This window comes from Plectropomus leopardus, chromosome 19, assembly GCF_008729295.1.
Source record: "Plectropomus leopardus isolate mb chromosome 19, YSFRI_Pleo_2.0, whole genome shotgun sequence".
Classification (NCBI taxonomy): domain Eukaryota; kingdom Metazoa; phylum Chordata; class Actinopteri; order Perciformes; family Serranidae; genus Plectropomus; species Plectropomus leopardus.
This window is the reverse complement of record NC_056481.1, coordinates 13,269,598-13,287,901: the sequence shown is the minus strand read 5'-3', so window position 1 is coordinate 13,287,901 and position 18,304 is coordinate 13,269,598. Positions and strand designations below refer to the sequence as shown.

General features: G+C 39.8%; 1 protein-coding gene across 2 annotated transcripts in view; it reads left to right on the top strand.

Moving 5' to 3' along the window:
* Positions 1–3,277: 3,277 nt before the first annotated feature.
* The window catches only part of afap1l2 (actin filament associated protein 1-like 2), a 46,718-nt gene continuing 31,691 nt past the window's right edge, over positions 3,278–18,304 (top strand). Inside the window, exon 1 of one of the 2 annotated variants that reach the window (XM_042507638.1) lies at positions 3,278–4,051. In XM_042507638.1, coding sequence (XP_042363572.1) covers positions 4,036–4,051 — 16 coding nt within the window. In that variant the 5' untranslated portion in view covers positions 3,278–4,035. The remainder of the gene's footprint in view (positions 4,052–18,304) is intronic. The other variant, XM_042507639.1, reaches the window with a different exon arrangement.

Below are 18,304 nucleotides of genomic sequence, written 5' to 3'. Positions count from 1 at the left end.
TTAGTACAACACACAAAGTCATCAGTTCAGTCTTACAGGAAACTTTAACTGTAATAACAATATACTGTTTTGTTATGAAATGTTTCCTGTTATCATGTTATAACATAAAATGTTTCACGTTATAACAATATAAGTGATTATAGCTGCCATATATTAATGACAAAGAAATAAAATAAGTGTATGGTATGCATGGTTTATTTAGGTATTAATCTAAATACCTGTCCTCCTCTAGATCATATTTAAGACATGACTATGAGGAGACCAGACTGCTAAAATCACTGTTCCCCAGACAAAACCTACCTGGCAGGAAAGATTTAAGCTGCCACAAAAAGTATCGCCTACACATTTTCTCAGCCTTCACATGAGTCATCGGTGCACACGTTGAAATCTGAAGAACCGGTGTTTATTTTCCACACAGGTTACCGTGAACCCGAGCACACATGAACTAAAAACAATATTATCACGCTATGACTTAACACTCTTCTACTAAAGCCACGGGAGAGCCTCTTGGCGTTTAGTCAGGTGCACACACACCTCAGTGGTGCTGGGGAAGCGAGCACCATCTTTACACAGTGTAGTGTGTCTGAAGCCAGTGCCCTCTGCATTCTTGGTCTAAATGTTCTTAAAACAACAGGGAGGTGCAGGAGAGTCAGTGGATTCGACTTTCTTTGGAAATTCCCAGACGTAACAGTAAGAGGGGGTGCACGGTTTAGACTAGATTAGATGGAAATACCTAAATAAATGGGGGTCTTTTTTCAGAGTGAATTATCTGAATATGTCTGCAAACATGGGAAAGGCCCCTGAATCAAAGAGGGTCCAGTGCTAATTTGGAGTTGAGTCAGTGACCTTTGTCCTCTGATTCACAGCTGAGGAATGCTCTTTGTGCTCCAATCAGCAGCAGAAAGGAGGAGAGGAGCCCCCTCTGAAGTTTGCACCTTTGACTCAAAAAATGTAATCTCATAAAAGTTCAAGTGTGTCTGACTCGCTAAAAAACTCTTAGCACCCTTGTTCCACACCTACACACAAATACCTCACATAAACGGACAAGCACGATGACCCGAAAATGATCTGAAATATTCAAGACCTGAAACCACCCGTACAGCCAAGGGCTTCCAAAGCTCTGCTGCACAAGAGGAATTCCCCTGCAGGATTAAGAGGACAGTTCTTTTGCTGTGGACAGACAGACCAAGAGAGACCACCCCTGTTTTTAATTCATGCTGAGCCATCAAGCCTGACTCACATTCACACTTTCACCACTCGCTCAAGGCTGTACGATAAAAGTCTAGAAAAACTGTGACATCACCCGTTGACTTGACCCATGAAGTCTGAACATAGATTCAGACCAATAGACGCAGCTTCAAGGCTAAGAATAATTGCCATAGCTTGTGTGTGTGCTCTAGAAGAAGGTGAAAAGATTCACCGAAGTGCAAATTTCCTTTTGTATTTGTGTACAACAACAAAAACAAAATATTGAGCCAGGAAGTTCATTCCTGGCCTTTGACACACAGAGAAAAAGAACGAAAAACACCTCTAAGTCCCACTGGACTGAATGAATATCAGCTTTTGTTACAATAAATGAAAAGCCAGGCATTTCTACAGAATGAAAACAAGCTCTGCCAACATTTTGAGGCAGCTTACCATCCTGGAAACAGACCCTGAGGAGTTTTGATTTAGCTAAAAACACTTATGCAGAGTACATTCAACCAAATCCCAGCTGAATAGTGGTCTATTATTGCTCTTACCAGCTTATCCTACAGTTTTTTGACTATAAATTAATCCTAACTGACAAGTGCATTGATTAATATTCTATAAGCTCAAACTTCATCCTATGTCGGTTTAAAAAAAACACAACAGAGCAATAAGGACTTTACTTTAAATCTTTTTAAGTGCACCTTTGAGACCTCCACAAAGAACCCAGAGCGAGCTTACATTGTTGGCTTCAATGGCTACCAACTAAGGATAAAATTGACTTTAAAGGTCCAGTGTTTAGGATTTAGAGGGATAAACTGGCAAAAATGGAATATAATATAATAATATAATTATAGTAATATAATTCATATCTATAATATAATGTTCTTTAGTGTATAATCACCTGATAACAATCATGTTTTCGTTACCTTATAGTGAGCCATTTATATCTACATCGAGAGCTGGTTCTCGTCTGTAAGAGTCGCCAGGTTGCACCGCCACATTTCTACAGTAGCCCAGAATGGACAAACCACACACTGGCTCTAGAAAGGGTCATTCATGTTTTTGTCAGGCACAGTAGTTAGCAGCCACTCAGAAACTTCTTTATTCTGTGTATTTGCCAGTTTAAATCACCAGGTCCATTTGTTTTTGAGACCAACAGAGCTCTGCAGATTATTCAGCTCCTTATAAAAAAACTCCTAAACGTCTGGATCCTAAATTATCAGAGAAAAATAGTGAGCTAACATTAGCAGGTTTTGGGGTTGGCTGTGCCTATATTGACTTTGGCTCTTGACTTCGTCTGACCCTGATGACTGGCAACTTCCTCAGGGTGCCCTCTGACCATTAGAAGCAGCAGCACCCTTTGACCCTGATTGTAAAAATACAAGATGTGTTGAAAAGCTGAGCCCTCCATCATGACAAGAAACTATACTTTAAAGGGACAGTTCAACCCAGGCGTCGGTCGGCAGAAAGAAAATAGTTCCTATATAAAACCGCTGGCAACAAAGTCTGTGGAGTATTTTGGTCATCATTTCTAGAAAGAGACATTGCTGCTGAGTTGTTATTTTTTTGGCACTTTGAGCACCACAAGCCGAGTGTCATCTAGTCTTTTATATTGGATAGAAGGCAGACATCTCTACAGTTATAGTTGGATATCTCCAAATTGGCACCTTGCAGCAAAATTGAAAAATAGCACACCATGTTGGAGGAAAAAAAATGTTTTCTTAACTTTTGGGGGTGAGCTGTCCCTTTAATGTAAAATAGGTTAAGTGTGACCAATCAAACACATGTTGTCTTAACAAGGGATCACAGAGGGACACTTTGAAGCCAACTGACATGACTCAAAGTCATATGTAATGCCACATGTGAGTTAAGTTCAACAGTCACAGATCCTGGAGGACCCTGCCTGAGAGACATTTCCAATAGGAGGTCCCCACCCCACCCACCCCAGAGAGTGTATCATTAACCAGCATCAGATGACATCACAGGACTACCACCTGCCTTATTTTAAAGCTGCAGCCACTTTATCTTGGGCGCGACTGGTGCAACAACCGTGACCAAGTGGTGCTTCAGCCAAAAGTGGAGACTTAGTTCAAAACACTCGCATGCACGCGTTTTAATCATCCTGTCAGAGCATGTTGCGTTACTCTGCGTGACATTCCTCTCATACCTCCACCCGGTCACGGTTCTCCCACGGAGGTGCGCGGTTGTTTGGGCAAAAAACTTCCTTTTTTTCTCTTGCGTAAAAATACACGATCAATGGTTCGTTTCCGTTTCTGTCTGACCTGGCACACTTCTAACTTGCGGATGAACAGACTTGTAATGCAAAAGTAACCCACATGTCTGACCAAAATCGCGCAATTCTTTAACAGTCAGAAATCTTGTGTGTTTATTTTAAAAACCAACGAGGATTTATGGCAGAAAACAAACCAAACAGAAAGTGATTAGAGCATAACGCACGAAGCAAACATCCTCTCAGTGTGATAACTTCTTTACAAGTGGTGAAAAGTGAACTATTCCTCACTGGGACCCATGGGAGCCTCTGAATGACACCTGAGGGACCCTTACTTTGCAGGAGCCGCAGTGTGGATGCTGCATACGAGAGGAGGTGCGGCAAAACAAGATTAGGAAGACGAGGAGAGCGCTGTTGTTCCGTCAGATCTTACTGTGTCTGAGCCCAGTCAGCCAGTCAGTCAGTGCGCATTGTTGAAAACAGGGAGAGTCGGGCTGCATTCCGCAGACTGTCGCCGTCTCATCACCCAGAAACTTGTCAGCAAAAACTTTTGGGATTGTTTTGATTGTATGACAAGAGGAAAGCGACGGGTAAGAAGGTGAAACAGCGAGGGAATGGAGAAGCACAAAGGTAAGGGGAGGATTGTTTCAACTCTGTGTCAATAACATGAGCCGCTGCGAGTGTCATCGCTGACAATGCATCTTTTTATGAAAATGACTGCTTCAAAAGTAACTCGCGACAGTGTTTGGCGCTGAATGTTTAAAGAAATACACTAAAATATGACATTTAGAGATTTGAGGTGTCATTGCAGTTCTTTGCATGCTGCCACTTTTTAAGTTTTGTTTTGCTTACAAGTTTGGGATGCCACCAAGGGCGTAGGTTTAGTCTCAGCAATAAATCTGTTTTGTTAGGGGGGCCCCCACCAGAAAAACTGAGTATCAGACACATAAGTACTTGCATTTTGGTGAATGTTTGTGTACTGATTTGTGCAATTTCTGCATCAGTTTATGGATTAATGGGGGGGGGGGGGGGGGGGGGAGTATCTCTTTTTTTAATTTTATACATATATACAGAAATAATACAATCAAATGCCCTTTTCAGTCCACTAGACACAATTTGCTGCAATAAAAATGACTAAAGTGAGATGAACAGACCAAAAACTTTATCTTTTAGATAAAACAGATGTTGACACAGTTTTGCTATTGGGGACATTTAGCAGTTGAAAAAAGGTAATAAATTGCAATATATCGCAATGTATGTTATCGCAATTCGCAGTATATCGCAATTTGCAGCATAGCGAAATACGCTTAAAATTGTAATAATATTGTGTCGGGACTTATATATGGTGATAATATCAGATCACAGGGCCCCTGGTTAATATCTTTATCTTTGTCAGATATTGTTATTTTTGTGGTATGTACTGGGGATCTACCTCTATAGATACTACCATGAACACATAAAGGCATCTGCATATTCTGATGTACTTGATGTAGTTGTGGTTGGCCTGTGCTAAGTGGACACACTGTTGCATACAATGGATTGGGTACTGGACTCTACTACTGATGATCAAAATTCCTCTGGAGGTGGGTCATAGGTTATCTACCAAAATAATCAGGCTGCCATGTCAAAGGTGAGCTGCCTTTGGGCAATGAGTCCTCAGAGTCAGAGTTATATGCACGTAGTGTCCCTAAGAATATGAAGATTGGTGGTTTATCGCTAACCGCCTCGCCATCCAAGTGGGCTCTATAAAATAGTTTACACTGTGGCCACTGATGAATTCCAATAGCAGCAACATTGTTCTCACGGCATTCCTCAAATTCCTGTGGTTATTTGCCCATGGGGGATGAGCAAGGCCGTTTAATACTTCCTGATTGACACAAGCAAAGAGTTTGAAAGTAGCCAGTAGAGTGATTGGCTGTCACCTTACTGTCAGATCATCTTAAGAAAACAAGCACAGTATCAGGGGAAGTTAGTCATCTTTGGCTCAGCAATGGTGGGAGAAACTCGACTGTGTGGCCCCTAAGCACACTGTGAATCCCCTTCACCGTCACTGGTCGGAGGAAGGCAACTGGGTGAAGGGGTCTGGTGGACTGAAAACAATGAGCAACAAGTCTAACTGGAATGGGATCACCACAATTTGAAAATCTTGCTGCAGCATTCTCCAACTAACCAGACATCCCAGTCTGTTAACTCCCACGCTCTTGCAGAGTAAATAGCCAGTCTTGCACTTTGTTCATTTATCTGTCATCAACGGTAGATCTGAGACAAAAAGTCTATGCGTTTAATAGGTGACTGACAGTAAATTAATCTGCATGTTTGAGTCCTTTTCTCTGATTGAATTTTGAATATCTTTGCATCTGCAGAATTGTGATTGGCACACATTTTCTGACCTTTTATTGACTGAACCAATAGTTGACTGAGAAGCAAACACTAATTGACAATGAAGAGTTGCAGCCCTGATCACATGCACTATCTCAGTAAACCTTTATTTCGATAAAATGTAGGGGAGCGATACACCTTCCTGTCATGTTTCAGCATTTATGAGATTACACTGACTGTCCACCTGGGGAGATATATTCTTCACTTGGCTGTATCTGTATATAGATTGTCTATAAACAGGGGCGGAATATTAGACAATGGGGTCCTGCCCACGGATATGTAAAACCCTCCCGTCACCTCTCCATAGGAGCAAAGATACATACTTAATAGTTGTTTGGCCTCTTTTTGTGTTGCTGTTTTGCATCTCTTTGTAGTTGTAATGTATTTTTTGTTGTTTTATGTCTCTTTGTAGTTATTTATGTCTCTTAGAGGTAATTTTATATCTTTTTGGGGTCATTTTGTATATTGTTGTTTTGCCCCGTTTTAAGTTATTTTGTGTCTCTTTACAGTTCCTTTGCATCTCTTTGAGGTCATTTTCAATCTCTTCATGGTCAGTACGTGTTCAATTTGAGTGACATTTTGCGGGTGAGGTTCAGGGCCACCCGCTTATACTTTCAGTCCCGGGGCCTGTGCCCAGTAGGCCCATTCAGTTATCTTTCCATGCATATGCAGCACCCTGAGCACTCTTTAGTACAGCACTTATCAGTATATCAAAAACTACAGTGGTCATTACCTGCAAGCATCACAGCTTTGTTTCTGATCAACTATTTAGGCTTTCGAATCTTGGAGAACCGTTGCACTTTACAAATCACCACTACTGGTTTAAGAGAGGAGCTCCAATTATAAGCCAAAGACATGTAGTAATGAAGATGTTATTCTTAAAGGGGAGGTGGAGTGATCCTACACCTGCAAGTAAGAGTGCAGAGAATGAGTCGCTGTGTGTGGCTGAAATAAGGAGTGGAGTGAACTCTTTTGGCATCTGTAAGCAGCAGCACCAGGACACTAAATGAGATACTAACAGCCACAGGCAGCCAGCAGAGGAGGTACAGTAAAGGGAAACCTGGGAAAATCCAGGGAGGCCAATGACAAGGGAAGGCATTGTTTAGTATTCTGGATGTGCTCCGTGTTTTTTTTCCTCCATCGTGACTCATGCAGGTTTCTTTTCAGAACAACAACTTTCAGCAGCTCTTGTCACCAGTTCTCACACCTTCTGCCACAAATGAGGATCAAATTAGTGAAACCACCTGAAGCTTTATTTGGGCTGAAAAACCTTTGGGCTGTGATGGGACATGTTTGCAATGCATTGTAACAGATGTGAACACACTTAAGAAGGTGATTGGAGCTTTTTTTCTTTTAGTTGGCTCATTGATAATTTACACCGTTTTTTAGATTGATGGCCTGTAACAGACACATCTAAATAATATAAATATGCATAGACATAATTAAAAGTGCAATTTCCCTAAATATCCCCATAAAAGGGATGGAGATGTTTGTTTATTATTACTATTATTATTATGATGATGATGCAAGATCTTCTCCAGTATTTATTATCTTGGTTTGCCTGTCAATTAGTGCCTTCCACCTAATGCCAAAATAAAAAAGACACATGGAGGCAGTATGATAGATGTATTGATGGACAGTTTTGAAGTGGATTATTGGCTTAACACACAAGCAACTACAAAAAACGACTGACTTTAATATCTGGCAGAAGATAGTGTCTTAAAAAATGAATTTATTTATTAAAACTATAAAAGAGTTTCCTATGGGTACGCTTTCCCCTATGTAAGCTATGTCCTTTCCAACGGCTGGGTTTGAGCCCTCATAAAATGCCAAAAAGGTAATAAAAATAAAATAAAATAAAATGGTTTCCCGCACATTTATTTATTTGTGGTGGCCTGCCACAAATAAAACATCTGCCACCAAAAAAAAAAACAATTCTATTTTTGGAGCAGCACCATTCATTAGGTGCACTGTTGAAATATACAGTATGTAGCCTACCAATCAATTATTCATTGCACTGCACTGTCGGAACATAGAGTGCACTCTGGGCACACATGGAGCAGTAGTATGTCTGGTGCATTAAAAATGAAACATACCTGTTCATTCTGCTGGGTCTTAACATTTGCATTGACCCACAGCTGCTCCTTTCATCCACTGATCTGATCAGATCAGCTCTTTACAGACTGACAGATCAATTATCCACCCCGCGAGATACAAACTGCTGCTGAGGAAATAAAGAACTCATGAAGAGCTCCACCTGCCCTGCATTCACACACCCACAGAAACCTCATAATTTACAGAGGGGACACAATGATTCTGTGTGTCTTTTATTCATTTGTCTGTAGGCCTGTTGATCCTCTGTGGCAGGAAGTTTTGGATCAGATTCAGCCTCTCAAGCATGAATAAAACATAGTTCAACTGCAACTTTCAACCACAGGCTGCACCATTTTTATGGTTTCTACCCATAAAATGTTTGTGTGCACTGTATTACTTGATGTAGTGTCAAAAACCACTTGTTTCTGAAAGGTTATTTTCACTTTTATTGTATCCCAATGCTGGCAGTTCTTTCACAGCTGCTATTTTAATAGCCTACTACAGTCTGCAGGGATCACGTCAATCAAACAAATTGTGCAGTTCGAGTAATATCAGTTAAAAAGTAGAGTTTCAAAGGTGCTTTTCAGTGTTGCATGACAATGTGACAGAGTCAGCGGGTTTAGTGGGTTTGACCTCCTGTAAGCTCAGCAGAGGCTGGCTAAGATGAAGGCCATCAGGGCCTGCATGGGGTCTCCCAGTTCACTTGTGTGTGTGTGTGTTATTGTGTGTGTATGTGTGTGTCAAGAGCAGTACTTGCCAACGGGGAGTAAGTGGAGTGCGGGTAATTCAGGAAGCTGGACTGGACTATAAAAATGATGAAAAGAAAGACGGTCTTCCTGATCTGTGGCAGTGCAGCGCTCTGCGTGAGTTTGGCCCTTTTCGCCCTCTGGGTCTCGCTCCTGTTGGTTCACAACACATCAAACGTGGCTTTGTTTATTGGATACAGGAGCTCTGGATCAGACCTGTATTGTTTTTTTCTCACCTGGTACTCTTTTGAAGGAAACAGTAGAACAAGCGCTTACTTTCTTGTAATCACACACATATGCACACTCACTACTTGTTACTCTCCTTGCAGCCCTCCTGGCCACTTATCTGTGGGATAATAACTAAGCAGAGAAGCTTTTATGTGGGCGACTCTGAGGGGGCATTGCTACTTAGTTTTTATTTGTCAGCAGCTGCCTCTAGTCTGTCGCTTTCTTTCTCATCAGCCCAAGAAGGTGAAGCCTTGTAAAGCTTCACTTTTACACCAGCATGCATCTGTTTATCACTATACTATTTATGCTGATAGAAAACACACAGAGGGGTATATACATGCATAAAGACCCCCGCACACCTCAGGATATCCAGAGGACAATGCCTTGGACTGTTTGTAGGGTCCTGTGGTGTGAGGGAACTTACAGTAAGGAGAGAAAAAGATGTGGGAGGGATGTAGGCATGTTGCTGCATTATGAGGAGGAGGTAGGAGCACACTTGACCAAGGGCTGACAGATTTGTATTTTATTTTTTTAATCTCTGTGTGTGTTTGTGAAAAAAGGGGGAGAAAGCAAGAGTTATAAGCTTTTTGAACTAGTGTGGAGTCACAATGTTACAGTTGTTCCCTGGTAAACTAGATAGCAACTTACATTATTCACATATACATAGTTTTCTGCATGCTGTATTGTTCTGCACAAATCAATTACTGCTGTTTTAATATTAACCTATTTTAGATTTAAAAATATATTTCAAGGGACAGTTCACCTTAAAATAAAAAAATACACTTTTTTTTAAATTACCTGTAGTGCTATTGATCAGTCTAGATTGTTGTGTGTCGCCGAGTATAGATATCACTCATATAGATGTCTGCATTCTCTCCAAATAAATAGCACTCTGCTTTTAGTGCTGAAATTGCCAAAAAATATGCATTTTAAAAACTCAACAGCAATGTCACTGTCTAGAAATCCTGCTGCGGTTCCTCAAGGTAATCCAAAGACCTTGTTGTGAGCAGTTTAATTTTAGAACTATTTTCTTTCTACCAAACTACACCCATGCATTGTGCAGAGGGAAGTGTGCATTTGCTGCTTGCTGCTTTCTTTCATTTGTCTTAATAATAGCTACTTAATATTTAGCCAGCTGCAGAAAATCTTCCTATATTTCTTAAATTTGCTAAAAAAAATTAAAGCATGTAATTTGTTAAAATTTGAAATATTCATATCAGTATAAATGGCAGATTCTGGCATGATTCGATTCTTTAAACTTTATTTTCAGTCTGCTCTTTCTCTCACTTCCCAAATCTTTAAAGTTACACACAAACTTCATGTCATCAGCTAAGCCAGAGTGTTGAACCTTCAGCTCAAGCCTTCGTCTGCAGAGACTACAGTAACATGCGCTGCATCCTAATTGAGATGAAGTTGCTTAAGAAACCCAAGGCCCTCTCCTAAAAAAAAAAAAAAAAAGATTGAGTTGGATTTTTAGAGCCCATTAGCATGTTTCAGCTATAAAAACGGCCTGATTTCTCAGAGGGCCGGGCTGTAAGCCTCGATATCACTGACACAGCACAGATCTAAAGAAAGAAAAGGGTGCTGGGGAAGATAAAGCGTGAGAAGAATATAGGCGAGATTTAATAGTTTGGGCAGAGGGAAGATGAAAGAGGAAAAGGTTGAAAAAGAGTGGAACTATGCTTATAAGTCACTCCATCACAGCTTGAATATTTGTAACTTTATGAAAGCTAACACTTGACTCTGTGGCTCAGCATCTTAGGATGAATGCTTTTCACAGATTTGCTCTCTAATCTTTCTTACTTGCAGTGTTTTAAGTGTATGCCTTCACCATTCCCTCTTATCTGTTTATTTTCCTGTTGCTCTAATCACATTGATAAAACTTGGTTAATATTTAATTGTGCCATAGCAGCACGCTTCAAGCATATGTCAAAATGAGGAAAAAGAAATAACAACCCCCATGGGAATCAATAAATGAAACTGTAAACATAGGCTGTAGTACAGTAGTTCATTATGAGTTGTCATGACAATACTGCAGGTTTTCACTTCACTCAAACATACAACAACCAATTCCACTGAGTTCCTCTTCTCTAGTCAAAGACTTGGTAAATACTGCAAGTGCAATGAGCTGCTGCAGCATTAAAACCAGCAGAGTCTGCAGGCTCTCTGTCCATTTGCCCAAATTTCTGGACAACCTCAAACTCCTCCTAGATCACATTTTTCCCACAGTGTAAAAAACACTTCCTGTCATGATTATATGACCTCCTTTCTGACCTCAAGTGACAACAATACTGACACAGATTTTATTTCTGAACCAGCATGCCAAAATTATTTCCATGATTTGTATAATGGAGAAAAATTAGTAATTAACGATTCATTAATTGCAACATTTTACTTTATTTTGCATTGTCTATGGCAGAATGAGTCCTTGGGCTTAAGACTAGATAGCAACAAAACACAAGTTAAGCAATAATGTATTTTATTCAGCTTGTCACTCAAAAAAAGACGCAGAAGTCCACCTAAAGCCCAGCAAAGCAAATAATGAAGAAAATATGTCCTTGAACTTAAAACAGAAGGCCGGTCTCTATTAACCCTCAAATTGCACAAATTGTTAAACTGTCCTTGGTGTTTGTTTCAGACAAACGTGTGATACTGATATTTGCTAACTCAAATTATGGGTGAGTGGGGAATGCTCTATGAATGCTGTGAAAAAAAGGGATTTATGTGTTTTTACCTGTAAGGTTTAATACCATCTACCCTCAGTATATTTTGACTCCTCTGTTTTGTTGCTCTGTCCACTACTTTCCGAAGTTCCCTCAGTGCTGCTATCAGACACAAGCAGCCCCTTCTCTGAAATCATCAAGTTGACACCCCCTTTTTTTTATTCAGGTTTCTACGGCAATAACACCAAAACACAGCTTGGATTAATCCAGCCATGTCCATGCAGACCCTGCCCCACAGCTGAACCCAGCATGCAGCAGGGAGACAGAACCCTGGCTGCCAATAACGATCAACCACCAGTCAAATGTGTTTTATCCGTTATTCAGGCCCCTACCATCAGCCAGTGATCTGCCACACTCACCAGAGTCAGGCCAGGCTGGAAGAAACCAATCATTCGTGGCTCCTTCCTCCAGTTGCGTGCACTGAAACTGACCCAAAGGTTCAGTGTCATTTGTGTGTTTTTCCTCTGGAAATTTGATGTGGAAGAGTCAAAACGATAAGAAGCAAATCTGTTGAGCTTCTGTCAGTTTCTTTCCTGCCTACTGAAACAGAAAACAGCTTGACTCTGTCTGTGTTTAAACCAAACATTTTACTGTTTGGCTCCAATTCTTCACTGCATTTATCTGGCAGCTTTAGTTTCTTTGATTCTCACACAAAACATGTGATCAACTTAATCAATATGATGCACTGTAATACATTAAGGGCACACATTCTTGGAAGAAACCCTAAAAATGCGAAAACGCAAAAACATAAATGGCCCCATCTAGAGCCGGCGTTTGGTTTTTCCGTTCTGGGTTTCTGTAGAAACATGGCGTTGCAACATAGCGGTGCAACGATTCTTTCTAAGTCCTGCACACTGAAATTTTAAGACTGGGATTTGACTACTTTTCCCATCGCTGATTATTTATAATATGTGTATCTTTTGCAGTTTGGAATATCTTATGCATATTGTTTGTTGAGCTAGCTGTAAATCTGTGACACTGGGTCAAAATAACTATTTTATTTTATTTTATTTATTTTTTTATTTTATTTTTATTTTAGATCTGAGTTATTAAAAAAAGATATAAATCAAAATAATAATCAAAGCACAGTGTCCTAAATCTGCTGTCCTTTCGTAGAGGATACTGGGGCAGCTGCACAACTGGGGTGCCAAACAGATGAAGTCACATTCAAATAAAGTCCCAGTTAATCTGTTTCATGAGTAATGGTGATAGTTGTGTTGTAAACAAGTTTTATGAGCTCAGAAAATGCTTGCTCAAGAAAGAGAAAGATGGTTTTGACGTTAGGTAAGCCAGTTAAGATTGATTTAATGTCCCTTCATTACTTAATCATATTAAACAAGCAAACACTGTGGTTGTTTGTTGGTTGCCAGTGCGAAGTCAGCAGTGTTTTCAGATTAATAATGGGTTTTTAACTGGCGTGTATGACGTACAACTCAGTCTGCATTAGACTGTAGGAAAAACATTGTAGGAAAGAGTTTGACGTTTTCACTATTGATCAAAGACATAAACATGCTTGAAAGCAGCATAAATGTTGCATCTGTGAAAAACTTTATATTTCCTTGAGCATAAATTGATATGCTGGAGTTGTTTTGAAAGTAGGACAGATGGAGGGAGATGATGTAAAGAAGAGAGGAAATGTGAAAACGGGGCCAGTTTGATTGAAGAAATGAGAAAAAAGACAAAAAGTAAAAGTACACACCAGTCACAGATTAAAAACTACGATATAGTTAAGATTTGTGTTTGCTTTTGCTATTTACAAAGACTTGGATGAGAATTTAAGGGTTTTGTGAACATGTCATGATGTCAAATTCACAGTGATACCCAAAGTCACCACTTCAAACATCAACTGAGCACAAGAGAAATGCCTGACTCACTTTAGTGCTGAGGTGTTGAGCAAACACTCGTCACTGCTCAGTGTAGGTACTTCCTGCCGCTGTTGGAGAGACTCCACTTGGAGGGAAAGCTAGTATGATTCATGTAAGATAATATTGGCTGAAGTGATCCCACTATTGAGTAGAATTTTATCAGCAAACTCATCTAACCAGGAAGCAGTCTGGTTGAAATGAGAAGCCATGTCTGTCTCATTCATTTAATAAAATGAAATGCTATCACTCATCTCTGCTAAGATTTGGTCCATCAGTGTTGATACAGGACCTCAAGCCTCTCAGAATAAGAAATACTGCCAGAATCCTGACAAGACCCTCTTGTTCAGCAGATTTGTTCAAATTTAAGATGGAAAATTATGGCACAGACCTAAGTTCACTGAAAAGTTCATGAAAAGTCCTTACTCAGAAATGATTTTGACTTGGACTTTTGGAATGTCTTATTTTTGTTCATTTCATTCCTTAGTTGGCCAGTTTTAGGACACGTTCAGTTAATTTTGGTTTGGGATACTCTCCAAAAACCATTACAATTCTAAATAATTACCCGTCTATGCAATCCACAACCACATAACCAGGAAATACTGTATGTTGCACTGTATGTTTCTGCAAACTACGGATAAGTTACATAACATTTTGGTGTTGTTATGAAACAAACTGAAACTTTATGTTCCAACATTGATGTGGTTAAAGTAGATAGGGGGAGGCACAAAAACCACTTGGCTGATTAGGAAAAAATTATGTTTTGATTTAAAATACCTGGTTTTGGGGGCACAATCCACATTAAAAAAACAGCGACAGGTGACTACAAAACACCCATGTTTGAGGACTAAAAATTTGCAGGAAACAAAGCAATAACTTTCTAAAAAAAACAACAACCCAGTTTTGTTGTTTGCTGGTCTAGAACCGTGGTCTGCAGCTCTGCAGGCGTCCTGCCCTTTCTTCTGGTGACTGGGCTCATTTTTGTTTCAAGATGCATGAACACATTTAATTTATTTTAAAAAGCTTTTAGTAGGATCTTCCTTCTCAAAGCCTGGAGGTTAGCTGCTGTGCTTGATGGCTGTTAAAGATTAAAAAGAAGTTTTATCATTTGTAGTCCAGATGCACACGTTGATAGACATGCAAGCGAAGATATTCATAGATTCTATTGGTTATTTCTGGAGGGTTAATGAAAAACATTTCAGGCAAATCGAAAGAATCAGCATTTTTTCTAGCGACCACAGTCAGGGTCAGGCGAGGTAAACAGATGGAGACGAGCACTGATAAAAGACTCAGTTGCTTATAACTAATACCGCACCAAACATTTGTTAAGTATAATCTCAGCCCTGTTGGCAGAAGAAAATTTTGGCAGTGTATGTTTTTTGCAAACCATTAATGTTGTATTTGCATGTTTCATAAGTATTATGTCAATGTTTCAAAGTGACATAGTTTAGGTTGATTTGACTCGTATGAAGGCGGAGAGAGATGGTGGTGGAGGATGGTGTCACATCTAGGTGAAATGCTTTTCAAGCTGCAGACCACTGTTCGAGACAAAAAACTACAAAACTGATTGTGATTTAGCAAGTCACTTTTGTGAATGTTTTGTAGCAGCCCGTTTGCTGTGTTTCCAGCAAATGTTTAGGCACAAAAAGCGGTTGTTTTTTGCAGAGACATCATGCTTTTGTGGCTGAAATAGTGGCATGAAAAGCAGTTGTTTTGTATGGTTTTTACCAAGACATTACTGCTTTTCTTGTTGGAATTATGCCCCCAGTACTTGGTATTTTATGCCAAAACATGAGGTTTTCCATCATAACCAAGTGGTTTTTGTGGCTAAACCTAACCGCACCTTAATCAAAGCATTGTTGAAACAAAAGGTTTCAACATAAAGTGTCAGAATAGCCACTACATAATAACTTACAAATGTAACAAATCTGTGGTTTACAGAAAGGTGCATTTTTTTCTTGAGACTGGGTTAATAATCTTTGATATGATCTTTTTGTTGATATATGTTGTAATATAATAGTGAAAAATTACAGTAAAACAGCAAGAGTCCAATATGACTAGTCAGACAACTTGAACATTTTCGAACAGTCTTAGTTTAAAGGTTAGCCTTTCTTTTCAGTTTTGCACTTCCGTCTTGATTCAATCAGGTATTACTAATAAGCCTTACTAATCTGCTAATTTATCAGAGCACTATATCAAAGACATTATGAGTGGATATCTAAAGTGTGTGAGAAATAAAACAAAACCTTTCTTGTTGATAAGGTAAATGAGGAAGTACAACCTCAAGTATGAGGAAGAGAAATTCCTCTAATGCACAATTGTGTTTGAAAGCTTCAGATCAGCTGATTATTGACACAAACGTTATGCTGTTCAGTGTTTACTTTATTCCTACCTAACTTTTTAATGTGTTTCAATTGTACCACAATGATATATTACTTTAGCTGAAAACACTGCAGCTCTGTAGCTGGCTGATGGTCTCCCAGATTCCTTTTGGCTATTCTACAGAAGTGAATTGTTTATGCTGTGGAGGCTGCGGTCACTCACTGGATGTGCAGTGGGCGTCCAGCCAACCCGTAGCCCACAGAGACGGCCTGCTACAGACCTCCCTGTCCTGTCAGCTGACTCCGTTTCCCAGGGTCCCCCAATCCAAAAGGCCATCAGAGTCAATCTCTGCAAACACACAAAGAGGAGAAGCTGGAAAAATGTTTACATTCAAACAGAGCAGCCAAACATCAGCGGCTAAACAGCTCGTGGAAATGTAATGAAGAGTTTTAATCATTATAGTTACATTTCATTTTAATTACATCCCTGTTTCTGTGTATGTGTGTGTGTGTGTGTGTGTGTGTGTCCAGAGCAGTGATGTTTTCCATGGTGCAGGTCCTCCTACCACAGGGCCTCTCAGCAGACGTTGACTCAGCTTGAGCAGGAGTCATTAAAAACAGCCCAGCCTGCAGCAGCTTTGGGAGAGCCTCTCGTCATCTCTGAAGGGCAAAGCTTACCAGGGTTTGACACCTTATTTTGCAGAAATTTCGCCCCCCTTTGCAGAGGTGCTTTGATGTGTGGGAGTGTAGGAAGGAGGGGAGAGAGGGCATGAGTGTACTCCCCTGCAAGGCCCGGTTAGCGATCAGTTTGAGCCGGAAGGAGTCACTAAAACAGACTGCTGACAGTTTTTAAAGAGTTTAAACAGAAAGTGGCTGTTTACTTTTCTTGTCATAGTTGTGAGATTTTTAAGAGATCTATCCTTGAGTAGAGTCACATGATGTTTATGTAATAATGGTACTTTTTGTTTCTGTTTTTCTCAAAAAGATTTTTTTTTCTTTACATCTAACTTTGGTCAGTCTCAATTTTAGTTATAGCATTTTGGTTGTTGTGGGTACAAAGACTCCTGGCTTTGTAATCCAGTGTTACAATGATAAGGCAGTTACTTCAGGTGTATACTGGTATGTATCAGTTAAAGGGACAGTTCACCCCAAAATCAAAAAGCACAAATAATGCCTCTTACCTGTTGTGCTGTTTATCAGTCTAGATTGTTTTGGGGTGTAATGCAGAGTGTTCCAGACACTGGCCACTGAAATGTATGCCTTCGCTCAGACTTAATGGAATTAGATGGCACTTGGCTCATTGTGCCGAATCACACTCGCCAATCATATCACCGTGCAGGAGGAAGCCTGCATCTCTGCACAAGATGCTCGTGCTTGTGACAGTGCAAGATGTAATCTTGTAATTTAAGACAGCTCCCTCAGTGGTGCGTGATGAGCTAGCAGTGGATGTCATAGGATTTTATAATAACTAGATTACAAATGGCAAGATGACCTATTCATTCCGATTGAGTTGCTCACCTGGCGCATACAATATGCAGCCCACCGAACATGCACAGTGGTGTTTCTCCAGCTGGCTCAACCCATGAGTTCCCTATTGGCTCATAGACTTTAGATTGTTTTCACATCACAGATTTTTGAATCGTTTTTCTCGGCACGAGGAAAGTTTTACAAATATTAAGCCTCCATGGATCAAATATTCATAAAAGAAAGAGTCACAAGTGACCGTTTTTGCAGTTTGAGGTGTCCTGTCAACAGTTTTATCTTTTAAAATGGTAGTGTTTGGTGTGGAAACCTTTCTAGTTGTGTCTCCATCATGTGGAGATTAGGAGAATCCTGTGACAAAAGAAAATAATTGGAGGCAATAATGATATGCCCAATCAATATGCACCTCTATTCAATCATGCCGACATGGAGAGATGTCTGACACGTAGACTCAAGCACAGCAGAGTTCTCTGACTAACAAGCTTTGCCATCTACACTTAAGACATATGGGTGATGCTAAAATGAGAATGTGAAATCAACACATAAAAAAAGCACAATGATTACTAAACCTCACAAAAATCCCCTTATTCTTATCATTAGGGAATAGCCAAAGAAATGTCACTACATACACACTAATACACAGTGGTTACAGATCATAAGATGTTTGTATACTCATAAAGTCACACCTCAATTTTGTGGTTTAGGCAGGTGGGCAACATTTTCCAAGTAAGCTTCCTTTACACAGAAACATAATGTCATTAGATACAAACATGATGTTATATACAGTATACAGCTACGTGAGTGATGTGCCACGTTCAGTAGTTGTGACCTTAAGATACACTTTACTGCTTCATTAAAACATTGCACCAGCTGCAGCTGTATTACGCTTCTCATCTAATTCAGCAATTGAACAGTTTATATTTTCAGACTATTAAAAAAATGTAAATCAGTAAAAATTGTTACAAGTCATGGCTGTTATTACTAGTGAGCCAAATACTTAGTATGTCATGCAGTGCTGGTTTTGATGCTAATTAAAGATAGTGCTGCA